Here is a 21,014-nt window from a genome sequence, read left to right on the forward strand (position 1 = left end):
CAAATGTCTAAGCAATCCAAGTATTTAAGAGATTGTGAATATGGGTACACCCAGCCTCTTTATTATGGAATTAAAAGTGGAATCTAATTTCTTCAAGGGCATATTGGCTAGTTTGAATGACCAAATCTTCATATATTATACATACTTTAAAGAGATAATGTTTATTTATTCATATCAGTAAAATCCAAGTATTTTTGTACCATTTACGCTGAAAGTTCCATCCATATATTCAGTTGCTGCTCTCTTAACTTGTCCCGGCTGTTCACCGCCTACAAACAGTCGAATATCCCCTTCTTCCAGAACCCATCCCTTATTTTCTGTAAAAACCGCCATGTTTTCAGGAGATATACTGAACTGGAACTCAACTATGCCACCTGGTGGTATGGTAACTCTTGTAAAGTTTACTAGTTGTATTAGAGGCACAGGGACACTAGCACTTACCCAAGACACATAAACTTGAATTATCTGAAATATGAAAATAATGTTTATCTGAAATATAAAAGTGTTTTCGAAATGCTTTCTTTTTACGTACGATATTATTTTCTGATATGACTGTCTATTACAAATCTGAATATTTTAGATATTTTATTATGTAGCTCAATGATCGTTCTTAACGGACACCAGTTTAAGCCGAAAGTACAGTAGCATGCCACGTTTCTTGCTATGAACTATTTGCATGTAAGGCTGTTTTGCTTGTAGGGGTTCATACCTCGTCTCCTGTGCAACTACCCGTATTAACAAGTTTCACAGAACCAAACATCATATCACCAGCATTTACAACATAATTATACATGAGTTCTATGTATTCAAAGCTGGTGTAGGTCAAACCGTAACCAAATGGATACAGTGGCTCCGCATTTAAGTAGCGATACGTTCTACCCTCCATGGTATAGTTAACTATTGGTGGAACCTGGAAAAAGGGTATTAAAATAAATATTTACTAAACGTACTGTCTATGTTATTGGAAATCTATGTTAGAGATTGCTCAATGTATCAGCCATTAATGTCAGATTATTCAGACTACCTTTGTTTGAAAGTCACCAAATGTATTAAACATGAAACGTAATAATGTGTCGGTGATACAGCTAAATTCAGTTGATGAAAAGACAATCTGACGTTTTGCTGTGAATTTACTATTCGGCGCAGTGACTTATAAAGAATGCCCCCAATAAACTGTTACATTCTCCAAAATTGACTAACCTGGTCAGCCGAATAAAACCACGTATATGGCAATCTACCAAACTGTGCTTTATTTGAACTGGTTAGAACATTTCTGAGAGCAACTCCCGCACCTTGTCCTGGATAAAACGCAGCTAAAATCGCGGATACTCGAGGATTATGGTCAGCCCAGCTTATATTTACTGGCCCGGCGTTAAACATTATTAGAACAATTTTAGCAGATCCACCTGTAACAGAAATATAAGAACAAATTAGGTTTCTCTTTTATCCCTGAGCTTAGATCAAGAAATAAGCCATTTTAATATGTTACACGCTTGCACATTTTTGACATTCAATAGACATTATAAGTCTTATCCAGAAAATAAATGTAAGTACCTTTATGTTAGACATCATTTTAGACATCATATTTATCGAAAGTCCAGACACGGATCAACTTAGAATAAGGTATTGTGAACTTTAATTTTAGGGCTAAAATGATCCCTACCAATAATTAAGACGATGCGGCATATTTTTATCTATTAGGGAGAAACACTATTAATACCTACTATTGTTTACAGCATCCATTAATAATTGTGACTGTTGTCCAGGGAATTGTATATCAGATCGGTCACGACTTTCTCCTTCTATTGGGGGCCCTGAAACACATGAGTTGTACTTATGGATATACCCAACGTTAAATTTTGTGCAAATGACTTCATCAAAAAATTCAATTTACACGCGTAACTGGTCATGTTGAATGCATTGAAAGCTTGACAAAGTAAACTGTTTTTTATTTATGATGTGATCCGAGCAATTCACTCACCTAATCCGAGGCAAATAAAGATAATATCAACACCTTGTACAGCCGTTTTAATTGAGTGTGAATCATATTTAGTACACGCCGTATCATCAAGACATCCGGTAGCGTTTTTAACAGTTTTCCCTAATGTTCGAAGACCTTCATGAACAGTGGTGATAAATTTATTGTCTGGCTTTGCTGTGTAGCTGCCTTCAATATGGTCATTGTCATCTATCAAAGGCCCAATTATCTGAAAAGGTAAACATAATCAAGCATTTTTATTTTCGTACGCCTGAACGCATCATTCACATATAAAACAGGGCCTTGCGGTTCCGAATGATTAGATTCATCTTGAATAACGGTAACTAAATTGACAAATCTGCCAACGTTTCGTCACCCCCAAATACATATTACGATATACTTCTGATTCAACAAGACAGCTATTTTGTATGGGAACTTTCCTATATCAATAATAAATGCTATTCGATGTTCTTGAAGGAGTATGTCTGACAGTAGTAAAGGCTTCAAACAATTTATATTTAAAGATGTCAAAGCAACTACAGAGGCGGTTTCATTGAAAGCCAAAAGAACCACTGACACTCTTGTTAAAATACAGAAAAATTTGGAGAATCATAACTATAACTCACCGATATACTATTGTAAGTAGCTTGCGTCAGCGGCAACAAGCCGTCATTCTTTAATAAAACAAAGGACTTCATAGCAGCTTCTACAGCCAAGTCTCTATGAGCTTGTTCTTCTATAACAGATGTATTGATGGCGGAATAGGGATTCATCTCTGGTGGATCAAATTCTCCTAACCTCATTCTTGTATAGAATAGTGGTTTAACCCTTTCTTTTACTAAGCTTGCGTTAAGTTTTCCTTCTTTAACCGCTTGCGCTACAAAACAAAATTAAAGATTTATAGTCTTGAGCGTTCCCTCTAAGTGCATATTTAAAAGGGAATGTAGTCTACACAATATGGATGTACAATGTTCCTGTCCAGATCCTGAATTATACTTTCAACATCAAATAAATATAGTTAAAAGATAGCTATAGTGTACCCTACCAACTTGATGATAAACTTGTCTAATATGTCCGTTTTTTACCCTCCTTATCAAAACATCAACATTCCGGAGTCGGTTTTAGACTTAAAAAGAACATTAAGTACGATCTTATGTCGGTTTTACACCTTTAAAACCATTAAGTACGTTCTTATGTTATTATGAATGCAACATTACTGTTTTATTTTGAACAATACACAGTAATATATAATTATTCCACTATATAATAAAAATTTGATTTAATAACATAATTAGAATACACGTTTGTAGATAAATCTTACCGATATAGGTGAAAACACCAGTTTTAGTTGTTCTACCAGCTAATTCTAAGTTAACACCAGCATTAACAGACCCAGTCGCCGTATCGATACTGTTATTGTAATATTTATGCTGCGATATTATCATTTCGATGGCCTCCATGTCACTGACAACATATCCTTTAAAGCCCCATTCGTCTCGGAGAATATCACTCAAAGTCTTCTTATTGGCACACGCAGGTACACCATTGACACTGTGGAAAGGGTAAGCATTCAGGCTTATTCATAAAATATATGATTCAAGTTTATTAACTCTAATAATTAACACAAATATTCAATAGGGTGCACCATCATGATATAGATATACAATATCCCAGTCTTTAACGCAGGACGTAGGTGAGCATATATACTCTTCAAAAAAGAAAGCGCATAGCCCATTTTTCATCATTTTTTTTAATATGAACGGGATTTGTTGTTTCCATAAATCTTACTTGTTTTTAATGTCATTATGTAAGGATGAAATTATTGGTTTTAAATGTAATTACTAATCTTGACTGGTCATACATTTTGCCGAAGTACCAAGACACATGAGTTTAACAACTTCGCAAGCTTTTTGCATGAAACCCAAATCTAAGGCCTTTAAAAGTCGGGGGTTCTCGGTTTCAAAATCAGTTGCACATGTGACCACTCAAAGAGCAAAGAGATGCCACATCTGAACGAAGACAAACCCAATCGGTCGGTTACAAGCAGGTGAACCCCAGACAGATGTAGCCAGGCTCCTGTATGTTTCCCAGAGTACCACTTCTCGCTTTTGGCATAGGTCCTGGCAGCGAAGTTCAGCAGTGACCGCCTAAGCTCAGGCCAAACAAAAGTGACCCTCACCTGCCCTGGATCGTCATATCCGGTTACGTCATTTGCGGAATCGGTTCACAGCAGCGACTCCTACTGCAGCAGCAATTCCCGGGCGGCGTAGGATCACAGACTAGACAGTCCGTAAACGCCTACGTTTAACCGGATTACGAGCCAGACGTCCCGTTAGAGCTGCTGGTTTGAAATACGCCAACACCGTTAAATCCGACTTCAATGGGTTCAGACACACAGGGTATGGCCACAACAACGCTGGAGAACAGTTTCATTCAGCGACGAGTCGCGGTTCCTGTTGCAATGAGGCGATGGTAGAGCGAGGGTATATGTTATGTTTATATGAGAACCACACGCTTTATTATTAAATATTTCCATTCACCCTTCATAAATGTAAAAATGAAGAAATAACATGTTAGCTAAATACCTATTGTAACTGCACATGATGCCGTAAGTTCCTGCTTCAACACAATATCTGAAAGCTGGCAGAAAAGTTGTCCTCAGGTCCCGCTCTGTAACCTGGGGTTATCAAAATATAATGACTCTGAATTAACAAATCCTTTGATTTACATGCATTTTATAGGAGTTTAATTGGGAAACCTGAGTAGCACTAAATTTAACTCTGCTAATTGGAATGATCTCTGGACCTGCGTAAACAACATGTCGACCCCCAGCATTGACTCTTATATACCGTTGATGATCTCCTTGAACTCCTTTCACAAAAACAGTTGCCATCATACCAGTAATAATGGGGGCTGCACCATAAGGACATTTCTAATTTTAATAATTGACATCAAAACAAATATGCCATCCTTACGTTAGCACTAAATTTAACTCTGCTAATTGGAATGTCCTCTGGACCCGCGTAAGCAGCAAAATGTTTACATCCAGCGTTGGCTCTTATATACCGTGGATGATCTCCCTGAATTCCTTTTACAAAAGCAGTTGCCATCATACCGGTAAGAAAGGGGTCTTCACCATACGATTCCTTAAATTAAAGTTGTATCTATATTAATGGTTGAGTGCAAGGGGTACATTTGTCGTGAGCGAGAGAGAGAGAGAGAGAGAGAGAGTGTGTGTGTGTTGTGTTTAACATCCACTCGACACAAACCAGATAATTTCGGGACTAACATGTACCAAATGCATCATAAATAGCACCATTACATATTTTGTTAAAATAACCTGATTATTATGGAGTATTTTTTTTTATTAAACCCACTTTCTTTACGTCTCAAGGGCGCAAGTTGGATATAACTTTGACGAACCAATATTGCAAAATGAAGCGTGATCATTTAATATTGAAACGAAGTTAACCTAAATGGCACCATTATACTTTAGTTCGAAGGGGGGGGGGGGGCTGACTGGCTGACCAAGCCTGGGGTTGACTTGTTGGCCGAGAAGGTTCCTCGGGATTTCCCCACGTAGTTTCTCCCTCGTCAGTGGTGCAGGGATGTAGGGGAACTGTGCCTAGTCATTAGCCAGTCTTCATTAGCCAAGTAGGACGGTAAACCCATTGCGATTCATTAGCGTTTGACTTCCTATAATGCACAATAAACAAGTCACCCGCAGTGTATGCTAAAAATCACTCTCACATACATTTTGTCCATGATGTAGGGTAATAACAATACTAAAATAACGATATTAATAGCCTCCATATGTTAGAGTTACGAGCGAATAAGTAATTAACAACCTGATTTCTCCCCCATCTTGGATCTCTCATTATGTTTATAACTGGAGCAAAGCATCCTAAACCACTCAAATCAGGGTAACTGTTATTCTTTGCGTTTGTATTGTGAATAGCCCGAACTTCTTCACCAGTAGCCATAGCCATCCGATAAACAACGTCATAGCTGCAAGAAACACGATCCTCTCGAATTTAAGTCATAAGCAAAGTTTACAGTTTAGATGCATACTGAACGGAAATACCTTGTAGACAATGAGTGTCAGATACTTTAAATTAATATTTTTTTAATTACATATAATGAGGTGTTAATTTCAAAAAATGTGCAAATGCATACGGTATGACTTAAATTAAAGTAAGGGCATCGCAGGTGACCCAGAAGAACTGGCCTACTCGGACAGAAACAGAGCCCCCTCGATATTTATACATAGGCATTCTAATGATCGTTCTAAAACAATTGTGGAAGTGCACATTTATACAAGTACTAACAGATGTACTAGTATGTAATTGAATTGGGGTAATTTGTATCTAAACATTCTTTTGTTGTACTTTTATGATTGTAGCTCCTTCCACATTCAGTACGCGATAATTTTATGTTAATAATCAACAGACACTGCTAAATTATTCAAACATCATGGCATACCTCCAAGTAGCAGCAAGACCAATGGACTGTGGAAAGGCTGTTGCATTGTGTCCAACTGAACCATGCAGACATTCTGTGTCCCATTGATAATGTCCGATACCTAGCCGTGATATATTTGGCGATGGCCCATTCACCCCTGCACCTCCTCGGGCCATTTGAAAGGTCATCTCTTCAATGGATAGTCTATCCACCAAATCATCTACCCGAGCATCCCAGGATAAGGACACATTTCTGAATGGGTAATCCTGGACAGACCATTCTATCAGAAGACACAGACAAACCAACCTTACTGTTAAATACATTCTGTTAGATGTGAAATGAAGTTGTTTATCAGTTTATCTAGACTTTCTATTTTTGATGCTTGACACGACTTCGAATTGTATGTAGTACAAGGTAAATGTTTAGCCTATCTATGCATACTCTTACATAATTCCAGACAGCTTATCTATTGATAGCTAGAAGGTCATTCGTGAAATAGTTACTAGTCCCATTCTATAATATAGAGACAGACCATGAATTAACTCATCCTTATCTCGGTACCAAGTTCTTTCGATTTATACCCATTCTCCTTTTAAATACCCATTTTTGATGACTTTTGGTTTTGTATTAAAATGGCATTTGTGCCAGGTTTGGGTGAATATTCACATTACAGAGCTAAGGGTTTGCTTACGGAAATATTGTCATATGTTGGAGAACGTTCAGTCCAGGGGAAATCTGGGGAAAAGTTGGAACCGGACAAAGAGACATTAACGTTACAATCAGTTGGAGAATATGTGGGAGGTATGCTTCGTAGATGTTTAGTTATCTCCCCTTAATTGAAATCTATGCGGTTCTTACTCGATATACTCGCCTTGTAAATTCCTGAGTAACGGTCTAGGGGTTAGAAATTATTTCAAATCAAAATATGTCTGCTTTTTACTTAATACGGGCGTTATAAATATCTTGAGTATAGGTCTACGTCTTAGAAGGGGTTTGAATTTGTTCTGAATATAATGTAATTAGCCATTATTGATATTAGACTAAATTTCTCCCATAGAGCAGTACATGACGTATGTGCGTGTCGTATGTCCGTCTTTATCAGTCCGGTTATTATAAGAAACGTGTAAAAATGAAACGTTTATAAATATTTATCTATGAATACGAACACAATCTCGACACCTTCTACTGGCGTTTTAACAGAATTTGAATCATAGCCATAACATCGTGTATCATTACATCCTTTTGCATAGTTTACTTCACTGGTCAAGGTCTGTAAATCTATTCGTGTTGTGGTTGCACATCTTGGGCAATATAATAAATTTTAATATTCTGCATCTGCCGTAGGACCAACAACCTTAAACAATCAGAGTAATTGTATGATCGAACGACATAATATAACACAAGCGACCAGACGACGACTACACTCACACCAGACACAAAGCCTCATAGTATCTTGTGATATAACTATTCAATCAGAAACTCTGCTCTGTAAGATTTTACAAATTGTTTCGATGACATATTGGAACAATACAACTTGCAAGATGGGTCAGTGGAGAGTAAACAACACTAAATTATCGAATCGCCAAGTCTAAATCCACAGAACATATCCCTTTAATGTTTATGTTTATCGGGAGAATGGGGTTTAACGTCCACTCGACACAAACTAGGTCATTTCGGGACAAACATATGGTTCATTTTTATTTCAATAATTCGCTTGCGCGTAGGGGTATTTAGCAGTGGGAGGAAACCGGAGGACCAGGAGAAAACCCATGGGGTTGGACAGGCGACCCTACTCCTTAATTGTCACGTACAACCATGCCAGTTGACGCATTGACAGACCAATTACGATACAGCGCGCACATGCTAACCATTCGACCATCCAACCCCCGCCCCCTTTAATGTTTATACAAGAATAATCCATATACGTGTTTTGGTTTAGTGTGAACAGCAAATCTCTAACACTATTATGCGAAATATTCGGAACTGTAATTTACAGTGTAAAATTGAATGCCCTATTAATGCCGATGGTCAATAAAATATTCGTTTTAAATCAGAACCTCAGATAGAAATAAAAATATATATGTAGCTAACACGTTTCTAGTCGCACTCTGATAGTTGCCATTTGGTTTATTATGATTTGTAAAAACAATTTTTGATGTCGTTGTGAAGGACTTGATCCACACTGGCATTTTGAATTGTTTGTTGGACAGTTAGTGCTAGATTGTCTATTAACTTACTGCTATACTGTCATAACGTGGCTTATTTAGAGGTAAGGCACCGTCGCTCTTTAATAAAAAAAACGATTTCGGCCCCAGGGCTAATTCGGTGTGCGCATAATCTTGTATAACAGATGTGTTGATGAAGGCATACGGATTCATCTCTGGTGGATCAAATTCTCCTAATCTCATTCTGGTGTAGAAAAGGGGATTAGCTCTATCTCTAACCCTTGTTGTACGGCATCAGCTGTGGAAAAATGAGACATATTGTTACTTATATTGCGACATAAAATTTTAATTGTTCAATGTATTGTGTGTTAGTTAAAGCTCCCCTATTAATGTGACAGCTGAATTTGTACAAAAAGGGCATCCTTACGTATTGGCATAAATGTTTCTTTTATATATGTCGGAGCAGCTAATTGCAGTTTACAGCCCACGGTTAGTGCAGCATCGACATCCTCAATACTGTTATTACGATAATTGTAAGATATTATATTTCCAATCGCCTCCTCAACCCTGACAACATAACCTTTAAATCCCCATTCTGTACTTATAGTATCTTGTAATTACAAGATAGACTATCAACAACACAATTGATTTAGTCAGCATCATAATGTATCAGTGGGAAATCAACAATTCCGAGATCTTGATTTTCCATACAGCCACACCGGGAACAACGTGTTCGTAAGCTAGTGCGTAAGCTATACATAATATGAAGAGGAGCAGATCAAGATTTATCACATTTTATTTATTCAATAGAAGCCAAGTATTTTATAATTGATAATTTGAACTGTTTTGGATAAAACTTGGGTGGCTGATGTTTTCTTCTGACCGGGTTGTTGACCTCCAACATAGACTGTTATAATATCTGAAAATACATAATGTACAATTATTTATTCAAGTAATTCTTCAATGTCAAATAAATCCCACAATTCAAGTATGAAAAATGCACCATTTTATTTTGTAGAGCAAATTAGTGAATTTCTTTTCAGATTTAAACACACTAATTCGACTTTTCTGTCAACAAAAACAAATTCACAAAATAGAAGAAACACTATCAATTCAAAATAAAGCATTTTAGAAGTGATTTGAGGGCAGAAAGTGCAAGAAAAAAGATGAAAACCGTATTCGTTTTGCACTTACGATTATCTCGCGTGGTACGCGTATCCAAATGGCTAATCTGATGACGTATTCGTTCTCGTATTGGTCGCTTGCGCAACCTTTCTTTAATCATATTTCACATTATACCCATTGCCACTTCGATATCTGAACGATGAATTGGAGGATGTATCACAAAGTTTGCAATAATTTAATTTGAACTCGCTCGATGCTACTATACCGTTAAATCACACCAATCCGAAAAGTATGTTTCGATTGGTAGAGATCAACACAGAAATGAAATGGGGTTTAACGCCCTACTGTTCTGCTCCTACTTGGCATACAGTATACTATGGGGCAATTTTGCCCGGACAGCGGCGCTACGGCCTACCCAGGGCAACAAAGTACCTATTTAATAAGCCACTATATTAGTATACATTTATATGTTTAATTACAATTATATATATATATATATACCTGGTTCTACAACCCATCCATTATCTTCAGTATAAACTGCCATATTTTGAGGTGAGATAGAAAAATGGACGTTGGTGGTGCCACCTTGTGGTATGGTGACTCTGGTAAAATTTACTAGTTGTATTTTAGGCGATGTTACACTGGGAGATAGAAAAACCAGATAAATTTGTATTACCTGCAAAATATATGTTATCATTAAATGCTCAAAAATGTAAACCCTATGAAATGCGTATCCTTTGATAGTGCACATTGTTCTATTCAATAAGGGTTGCCCCAGAATACCGATATGTGATGCCTTGGATTCGACCATCATCTCTTGTATTAAAGGAGCTACATCTCTATTCTATGGCACCTAGAAGTGGACACAAATTGAAATGCAGTCTTTAGCGCCTGGTTATTCCAATCTACAACAGCAGCATTCTCCTGTGGGATATGTTTAGCTTCGTTCATCAAGTCGCTTCATTACAAATGGCGCTCGAAAGCATTCTGGCACGCGATTCGCGTGCCAATATTTAAATTTTCATTTTGTCTTAAATACTGGACATCAGAAGCACATGTTTTCACGGCAAGATAACAACATCAATATTGATTTAAATTGACCAATGCGTCGTGTTTGCATTGTCGAAGACAGTGGATGATATTGAGTTAAAGTCTTGCCTCCTTTAAATTAATCATGTTACATTTAATTTAATGATTTCATCCATCGACCTTGTGTGATCTAGTCGCCAATCCCAAGTGGGGTATCTTTTCTTTCTCCTTTTACAATACTTTATGGTGACCGTTTTTTGTTTGTTTTTTCGTGATTCTTGTGGAATATTTATCACACTTTCGTTTTTAAAATCCTGACAAATGTTCTACCCGGAGATGGGCGAGGTTGGCTCACCATTGCCGGTACTTTGTGGTGGATAATTTATTGTATTGGTAGGACCGAAGTGTATCTATATTTCTACATAAGCGGCAAACACAATTCTAACACATTTACGATCTGTAAAACAACGTCAAACAAAATTACCTCATCGCCTTGTGTATTTCCGGTATTGTCAACTGTTACTGATCCCAGCAGTTCTTCTCCAGCATCAACTGTGTCATTAAGTGTTAAATCCCGATATCCGAAAGATGTGTAGGTCAAGCCATAACCAAAAGGATAAAGTGGTTCGCCAGTAAAATACCTATACGTTCTGCTTACCATTGTATAGTTAACCATGGCCGGAACCTTCAAAGTATCAAATTCAAGCAATATAATTAATCCTAGGTAGGTATGATTTTTTGTGTGAGATTATTGAAAACGGAGATATATTTCCTGTGAAACGAACAATCTTACAATAGGTTGAATGTCCGCTTATGCAGAAAAGAAGGACGTTACGTACAACAAAAAGAGAAGAATTGTGGAATTAACTATCAGTGTAAAACAAGTATTTGTTCAGAATTTTTTATAACCTTAAATTTAATATACCTGGTTTTCTGTGTGGTACCATGTATAAGGCAATCTACCAAACTGTGGTTGGTTGGAACTGGTCAAAACATTTTTGATAGCAACCCCTATAGCTTGTCCGGGATAGAATACTGCTAGAATGGCGGATACTTTTGGATTCTGATCTGCCCATGTGATGTTTACAGGCCCAGCATTTAAACTTACTAAAATTACTTCAGCTGCACCACCTAAAAAGAAGCAAGTTTGGAATTTCAATAAGTAGTGAAATGTCCATCCAATGCCTTACACACAAAACAAATAACGCTATAACAAGAGACTGGTCTGGAGACGTCTCATCGAAATTAACCTCTATCCAGCGATGTGCAGGTCAATCTTGTATCTCCCAAAATGAACATAATGCATACAGAAGGCAGCCAACTTACAATTGTTAACCACGTCCTCTATTAATTGTTGCTGGTAACCAGGAAGTTGAATATCAGCCCGATCATTTCCCTCGGCTTCGATTAGTACTCCTACAACAATGACGAATGTTAGATTTCATATAAATTATGCAAACGATTAAAGGTATATATAATACGGTTGCTTGCTTCAAACGGGTAAAAAAAACCCTGACCAAATAGTCTTAATGTTAATTTGGGGAATAAACTTAATAATAATATCAGGATTTATATCGCGCATGATTACTAAACATTTAGTTGGTCACATAAAATTATTCTTTTTTTTAAAAAAGATGGGTTTCAATACTGACTTGAATGTTTAGATAGATTTGGATTGTCTAATTGATTCCAGAGATATGGTGCTGCTGCAAACGCAAAAGATCTTTTGCCGAGTTCAAGTTGTATTGGTGGTGTGACAAGAAGGTCTGTTGAAGAAGAATGTTGTTTGGATAAAACTGATTTTATACGCCCACATGTAATATGTTCGAAATGTCTGGGACTAGTATATAAATCACGAGGATGAACCATATTGGCATTTCGCGCCAAGTTCATGCCCCTTTTAAGTTTTATTATACCTTTACATTCAGTTTCGGAGTCACTCAAAGGCAATTTTATACCCGTTGATATTGCCGGTGACTAGAAATTCGCCATTCAAATAGTTTTGGTTTATATATTGGTTTTCCGACAACGTTATTGTTCGTGAGATAGATTGACGACAGATCGTTGTGTGAAACGAACATGAATTCCAACGATTATGGAATATTTACCTAAACCAATAAATATAAAAGCCACGTCGACACCTTTAACAGCCATTTTGATAGAATTAGAATCATAGCCGTAACATCGGGTATCATTACAGCCGTTAGCATAATTCACGTGACTGGCCAAGGTCTGTAAAGCCTTTCTTGGTGTGGTAACAAATCTTGGGTCTGGTAGTGCCGCATAGTCACCGGATATTAAGTATTCAGCATCCGCCGTAGGACCAACAATCTGAAATTAGCAGAATAATTATTATACAATTGATATGAAACAAGACTTATTCAAGATAGGTAACAAATAGTGCTATTTTAAACGTAACAGGACAATGCATATTATTTTTTTCTGTCCCCCCACTGTTATTCTAGACCATAGTCGTCTTAGTTATTAACTTATTTCATTTCGAAGAAAACAAGGACTAGTACCATATTCAGAAAAATGGAAACCTTTCCATTCCCAGCACTAGCAGTTAAGCTTTGCGATTATTTATTTCCGACTGCCCTCCGTTGATCTTTTCGAAAGACTTTATAATATAGATTAAGACTTTATTTAATATGTAATAATATTAACCAAACAACTTCGTATTCGGTCTTAACTTACAGCTATGCTGTTATAAACAGACTTCTTTAAAGGTAAGACACCACTATTCTTTAATAGAACAAATGACTTCATAGCAACCTCGATGGCTAAGGCGGTGTGGGCTTGGTCGTGTATAACGGACGTATTGATGGAGGTATACGGATTTAACTCCGGTGGATCAAATTCGCCTAACCTCATTCTGGTATAAAAAAGAGGCTTAACTCTATCTCGAACCAAATCTTCCGTTATGAACCCTTGATGTACGGCATCGGCTGCAAAGTAATAAGGGATATAATTGTTTTGTTGTGTAAACTGAAAACTCTATTTCATCACAGAAGAATCGCGTTTTGACATTTTGGGGCATTTTTGCATGATAAAAATATAAAGCATCAGACACTTTTATGGCCACCCGTACAACAAAACAATGGGCGCTTTCATTCTGTTCCCTCTAGTGCACAGCAGTAACATACGACTTCCGATGTACTGCTGATGGATTAAATGTTTTACAAAGGCTTTGACTTTTTTGTCTGGGAGCAGGAAGTTTAAATAAATCGCCAATGTCCACACACAAACAAAGAATACTTACATATTGACATAAATGTTTCTTTATCATTCCTAGGATCAGCTAACTCTAGATTACAACCCGCGGTAATTGCAGCAGCAGCACACTCAATACTATTGTTAGTGTAATGATGACCGTATGTTATTCCTTCAACTGCCGCCTCATCACTGACCACATAACCTTTAAATCCCCATTCTGTACGTAATATATCTGTTAGTAACTCTTTGTTGGCACAAGCTGGTACACCATTGATACTGTAATTTAGGAATGTCAGAAAATCCTTACCACTTGGTATTCGTTATCATTAAAAAAAGGGGGGGGGGACGAATGGTTAGCACGCGCGCGCTGTATCATAAGGTCTGTCATTGTGACAAGGATTAGGGTCGCCTGTCCAACCTCGTGGGTTTTCTCCAGGTCCTCCCACTGCTAAAGACCCCTACGCACAAGCGAATTATTTAAATAAAATTGAACCATGTGTTAGTCCCGAAATGACCTAGTTTGTGTTGAGTTTACGTTAAACCCATTTCTTTCTCTCCCCTCCACTCTCTCTCTCTCTCTCACTCTCTCTCTCTCTCTCTCTCTTTATCATTAAAAAGCCTCATTCACAGACGATTTAAATAAATTTGAGTACCATTACCTGTTATAGCTGCACATAAGACTGTAAGTTCCTGCTTCAACACAGTGTCTAAAAGCTGGCAGAAACGTCGTTCTCCAATCCCTCATGGAGACCTTTATTTTCAAACAATGATAAATTAAAGGCAATAAAGCAATACGGTTGTAAATAATCAATATAAGATGGCAATAAGAAGTAAATGAAAACAAAAATCCATACCAAGCTATTTAAGTTTTGTACAACTAAAATCACCAGTACCTTTTGATAGTGTTGCAATCTAACGTATTCACCAACCTGATTCACAAATACACCTATCTCAAAATTAAAAAAGCATGTAAAGAATGGTATGTAGCAAAAGTAGTAACTATCCACCCCTAAAGAAATTGTTTAAAGGAAGGGATTTATCTTCAAAAATACAGTCAAACAAAGCAAATGCAATTATGGAAATAGTATCCTTCCAAACCGAATTAATGATCAACATATAATATTTATGGTAGTACATTGTTAGTGGTGAAGTTACTTCTCGCTATGCTTTCCCATTTTACACTGCCCACATTATACAGAAACAGAAACAATATTTAGTTTTTAAACATGGACTATAATTTCCTCAATAAATATTACCTTCGAGTCAAAACTCCATCGAGATGATGGTATATTTTCAGGTCCTCCATGAACGTTAAAATGCTTACATCCCGCATTTGCTCTGATATATCGTGGATGATCACCCTGTAAACCTTTGACATAGGCTTTTGCTAACATACCACTGAGAAATGGATCTTCACCATACGTTTCCTAGAAAGTACTGTTTATTTAAAGGCTATTCCAATAATTTCAAACGTTAAAATAAACTCATGCGTACAAAAGGAATGAAATGCATATTTGTCACATCACTTCTAATTTAAGGATGTTTTGCTACGGTACCTTGCTATTACTACCAAGTAGCGTCGAGACTGTCATAGGAAGTATCCATGGTCTAACCTCTAACTCGACTATATCTCAATATATAGTTAAATGCTGTCAAAGTAGACGCGTACCTATAGTGTGTCCGTAGTTTTTCTGACCACTCTTTATTTATTATTTGTGTTTCGTATTTATACAGAAACTGGGCTTGAATTTACTCCAAGTTGATTATGTAACACAACATGGTAAACAACGCTCAATATACTGTTCTGTTTATGACAAAATCGTCATAAAGTTGACAAAATGTAAATAAAACTTACAACCAATGTACCCGTGTTCCAAAAAGCTCGATATGAAGGGAATTAATGGGAGAAGTGACTCAATGGGGAACATTTTAAAAAAATGTAATGGTGTCTTCCTCTTGATAAGCAAACAACAAATATAAATTCCATAAAGGTCTAATGACGATTGGGACACTTAGAACCTTAACATGGTTTCGTAAATCGAAAGGAGTTGAAAATTAGTCAGAATCAATAACTGCTTTTCTTTCAATACACCGAACCAACTTCACCGTTTTTAAAGATCTGGCGATGGTTGTATCTACTAAAATATTAACTAGGTTTCGTTGAGCAGGATATATAACTTATCTAAAATTGCATAAATTTTTCAAACGTTGAACAACTTCTGATAATTATAGACCAATAAGATCGACGAGCAGCGCTTATAAAAGGGTTAATTTCAACTTTTTTTGTGATAAAAATAGGAAAGATATTGACCTGATTTCTACCCCATCTGGGATCACGCATCATATTTATCACGGGTGAAAAACAACCAAGACCTGTCCATTGGGAATAATTTCCAGCCTTTACTGCTTCATTGTGGATGGCCCTAACGTCTTCTGCTATAGCCTTCGCCGTTGTATGGATAGTGTCATAACTGAAGTTAATTATTTAGAATAACAATAAATACAGACTGGGTGGAGATTTTGCTTCCAATTCATCTAAAGTTCAAGTTAAACATTTACCTCCACGTTGCAGCAAGTCCAATAGATTGTGGATAAGATGTAGCATTATGTCCAACAGAACCATGCAGACATTCAGTGTTCCATTGATACGGCCCGATTCCCAGTCGTGATATAGCAGGAGCTGGGCCGTTTTGACCTGCACCACCCTTGGCCATCTGTAAAGTCATCTCGTCGAGGGTCAATCTTCCCACCAAATCATCTACCCGAACATCCCAGGACAGGGAAACATTTCTAAATGGATAATCCTGGGCGGAAAACTGCACAAGAAGAATTAAAAGAAAGGCACTGCCGACCACATACATTGCAATAGTTTAGAATGCAACTGAACATTTCCCTGAATTGTAAGCGTGTACATGTTGGCTTATCTCGCAATGCTGATATCTCCGAAGAGATAACATTCAAGTGGGGCAAATTTAGAACTTTTTTTAAAGGGGTTATTACAGTTATAAACAGGTAAATGAACCGACATAATTTCGATTACATCATATTCAAAATAGCCCAGTTATCGAAAAGCAATCTACATTAATGGCTCGACGGTAACTTTGACGACCTTTGTAAAGCTCCTTGAAAATCACAAAACGGGTCAGTGAAACGAAATGTAACACATAAAATATCAAATATAATAACCTTATCCTGTTGTTTTTTTTAAAAAAAAGTCGAATAATACATAACACAATGCCGTGTCTGACATCAGTTGAACGACCTCGGCGGCGAAAAAAGGACTAACTCTTAACAACAGGATAACAATCAAATAAATACACATTTAAATAAAAGATACGCAAGACTGTGTGGCTACTATTTTAAAGATGCATTATTCAAGAGCTAAATCTGCCTAATGCAGATAAATGAAATGAAATGAAATGAAATGGGGTTTAACGTCCTACTGTTCTGCTCCTAACCTGGGCTAATGAAGACGGGGAAACGCCATACAGTGTGCTATGAGGAAAATTTTGCCCGGACAGCGCCTAATGCAGATCTTTTGTTTGGCCTGAAATGTTATATAACGCGTTAGACATATATTTACATGCGAATTTCAATATTCTTTTTGATTTTCAACATATTTAAAAACGATTGGCGGTTAATGATTTAATTAAACATTGGATAATAGAGACTTTGTTTATTGTTGTAACAAAGGTAGCAATGACTGACAACCGAGACTACACTGTTCTTCCAGCGACGATAGCTCAGAATGTAGTAATTAGACCACCACGAATACACATCATATTCAAATTTCAAATTAGTCGTTTCTCCGAAAACTGAATAACACAGCTCTTATGGCAAATCAAACTGCAAATTCAAATGTCAATTAGTTCTGCTGTGAATAACAACGGGATGCCCATTTCTAAAAATGCAATTTTCTCTGTAGCTACCATTTGCTCAAATTAAGAAATACATTCGATATTTAATTCAACTAGATTAAAGCGAAATCAAATGATCAACAAACGAGGCCAGTAGAATCATATACTTTTGTTGTTGTTGTTGTCCTTGTTTACATCTAGGACGCTTATGGTCTGACCACACATCCATTCACTTCATTCGATAACACTTTTATGGTTTATTGGTCGGAATGTCCACGTGGTACATGTATCATGTTGGTCGAAATATTAAAATATTTTAAATCGATCAATCCTGACATAAGTTATATCACCTAAACCTCTCATTCTATCAATTTCAGATGGCCATAATTTTTTTTATCTTACAATGGTGTATTGACTGAGGGATAACTTAGTTCCATCCGTGAACATCGAGGCCAAGATGACACCTAACCTATTTTATATTAGTTATAGTGTACAAACTGATTAATATCATTTCGAAAAGACTAAATGTATTTGTTGGTGGTCAACAACCAAACCAGAAGAAATCAATTTGTCCCAATATCAATTTGATGTTCATGTAGTTAAATTGCTGGGTAGTTTCTATCGGGTGTTATTTACATATTTAATAAATCATAACTTAAATATCCACCGGTGTTTTCTATGTAGCACAGTTGAAACAACCAGTGGAAGATGTCTACATGGACACTGTATTTTGAGGGGCGTGGGGGTCCTTTGATTGGTTTGAATCCGAAGTATTCGAACAACCACCGCGAGGTTAGGCAGGCAATCCTGTCTCATGTCGCATACAGGCTAGAGATCAACTTTTAATTGAAAGTTGTTTATCTGATTAATCTATAAATCGAATTAACTATTAAGAAGTGACACACAGGTGCTTTAGAAATTAACGATTTGCATAAAGAGCGTTTCGTTCTTGCTATAACTTCTCAAAAATGAAAAATGAATATAGTACAAATTTCAGTCAAGTTACTTTATTCTGAGCGAAGTTATGATTGTTCTAAGTGTTGACCAGATAATCTCGATTATACCATCGATAATATATTTTAACGTTAAATTATTAAATGGCGCGATTGTTCTAATCCATTTAATATTATGGCCATAAGAGAACCTAGAGAGTTTATTATGGGCTAGTCATGCGGATAAATGATAATCCATAATTTATATAACATCTGAAGCCAAAAACTAAAAGACCAGCACTAGCCAGATTGAACTCTTACATAACCCATCTTTAAGTTGATGACCCTTCAGACATCTCTTTCTATCGAAATCTACAAATTGCTTCCTAAGAGTATCCCCTCACGCCCAGCATCCAAAGTAATGGTTATAATTTCCAATCTACTGTCCTATTAATTGCCGCTTAGTCGTCTACATGTTAAAAAATCGATTACAGCGTAATGCCTCAGCAGCAAGTACAATAGATTGGGGATGAGTTGTAGCATTATATCAACCGACACATGAAAGCATTCGGTGTCCCAGGCCCATTCGTGGTTTATCAGAAACTGAACCAATTATACCACGTGTAATGTCGTTTCATCGAGGGCCGGCCTTCCTAGCTGATCATCCACACGAGCATCCCACGGCTGGGTCATGTGTATAATCCGGGATGGAGAAGTGCACCAGAAGAAATAAAAGCATGACTTTGTCCATTACAGACACTGCAATACTAACTTATATAATTTTGGATACATTAAGGAACTATACTGACTATTTATCACAGGCATGATTTTATTTATCTGCCAATGTCCACATTTAAACATAGATAAAACGAGGAGGGGCAAGTAACCTTGAATTAAATGGGACAGAATAAAATACATTTTGTTCATATATATATATATTCTGACCCACATAATCTAAGGTTTAGTTGGTGCCATATATAGAGAGAACCATATTGTGACTGATAGGAAAGGGCTAGATAGCTTTTTTTATACGTAATGACCTATTATCCTACATTATCAAAAATAGCATAATATTTGAAGATTTTCAACTTTATATTTTGATTTAATCGATGCCAGCGCCCTGTGTCAACATCAACGAACTTATTATATCATAATAACATTGATATTAAAATAAGAAATATTATGTAATCAAGTATATAATATTTTTATTTTGCATTCTCCAACACAGCCATTATCAAATTAAAAATACCCGAGTAATTTATTCCCGTGGATATCAAAGTGTCTTTTTAGTACATTAGAGCCAACTGATTTCTTCTGGTTTGGTTGTTGACCACCAACGTAAATATTTATTCTTCCTGTAATAATATAGCAACATAAATCATATTAAATCTGATTTGGTCTGGTATTTTCATGATTTATAAGAAATGGTAGCCACACTATATTGCGGAAAAAATAATATCTTTGTTTAAAGTATATAAATGTTCTATCGTGCTGCAAAAAGGGACAAGGAATATGCTTCGGTATTTTGATATAAAAAAATATCGCCTTACTTAAATGTAAGCTTTTTGACTCTGGGAATACGATAGTCTTAGCACATTTCATAAAATTAACGTACCTTCTTCGACTTTCCAACCGATATTATCTACCCACAGTGCCATCTGATCGGCTCTTATTGTAAACTTCACCGTTGTCTGCCCATTGGTGTCAAGTCTAACTCGAACAAACGAGACGAGTTGCAGTTGTGGTGCTGGAGTAGTTGATTGAGCCCAGGAAATATAGACTTGGACACACTGAAAATATCATGCTAAAACTAATGAATGCCGAGAGTAACATAATTATGTGTACTGACCAACCAGAAAATGCTCAACATAATATCAAAGTAGTATATAACTGTTACCTCGTCACCAGGAAGATTTCCTGTATTTCTTAGAGTTACAGAAATATGAAGATCTTGTCCAGCCGTCACACTGCCAGGCACAATAAGATTCTCAAAGTTGAATTTAGTGTATGTTAGACCATAGCCAAATGGATATAGTGGATCCTGCTTGAAGTATCTGTAAGTTCTTCCCGTCATTGAATAATCAATCATCGGTGGAACCTGAAGACAAATTATATGTCAGACATGTTGATATGTTTGGTTTAGACAGAATAAAATAGGGCTATTAAAAATATTTTAAGACTAATATGAGAAAATAAACCAACGTAGCTGGATTACGGCTAAAGGTGTGTCGTAATTACCTGGTTGGCGGAG

General features: G+C 36.6%; 2 protein-coding genes and 2 long non-coding RNA genes across 4 annotated transcripts; all 4 read right to left on the reverse strand.

The window, feature by feature from the left end:
- Positions 1-243: 243 nt before the first annotated feature.
- Positions 244-3,525, reverse strand: LOC126811719 (uncharacterized). The gene is made up of 7 exons (XR_007675721.2): positions 3,300-3,525; positions 2,605-2,855; positions 1,982-2,207; positions 1,725-1,814; positions 1,201-1,406; positions 710-910; positions 244-465 (listed from the first exon to the last, which is right to left on the reverse strand). It is a non-coding gene; the product is annotated as an uncharacterized LOC126811719 (long non-coding RNA).
- A 989-nt stretch (positions 3,526-4,514) lies between these two features.
- LOC126811720 (uncharacterized) lies at positions 4,515-6,771 on the reverse strand. The gene is made up of 4 exons (XM_056099077.1): positions 6,461-6,771; positions 5,827-5,986; positions 4,954-5,124; positions 4,515-4,655 (listed from the first exon to the last, which is right to left on the reverse strand). The coding sequence occupies exons 1-4, from the start codon at positions 6,760-6,762 to the stop codon at positions 4,515-4,517; spliced, it is 774 nt and encodes a 257-aa protein (XP_055955052.1). The 5' UTR covers positions 6,763-6,771.
- Positions 6,772-11,338: 4,567 nt separating this feature from the next.
- On the reverse strand, positions 11,339-12,177 carry LOC126811725 (uncharacterized). The gene is made up of 3 exons (XR_007675728.2): positions 12,085-12,177; positions 11,684-11,889; positions 11,339-11,443 (listed from the first exon to the last, which is right to left on the reverse strand). It is a non-coding gene; the product is annotated as an uncharacterized LOC126811725 (long non-coding RNA).
- Positions 12,178-13,059: 882 nt separating this feature from the next.
- Positions 13,060-16,835, reverse strand: LOC126809597 (uncharacterized; the record flags this gene model as incomplete). Its single annotated transcript, XM_056099080.1, has 7 exons — positions 16,534-16,835; positions 16,286-16,445; positions 15,231-15,401; positions 14,634-14,725; positions 14,057-14,250; positions 13,456-13,736; positions 13,060-13,089 (listed from the first exon to the last, which is right to left on the reverse strand). Coding segments are annotated over exons 1-7 (1,230 nt in total), but the record flags the coding sequence as incomplete, so codon positions are not given.
- Positions 16,836-21,014: the final 4,179 nt, after the last annotated feature.

This window comes from Patella vulgata, chromosome 2 (genome assembly GCF_932274485.2).
Source record: "Patella vulgata chromosome 2, xgPatVulg1.2, whole genome shotgun sequence".
Taxonomy (NCBI): Eukaryota; Metazoa; Mollusca; class Gastropoda; family Patellidae; genus Patella; species Patella vulgata.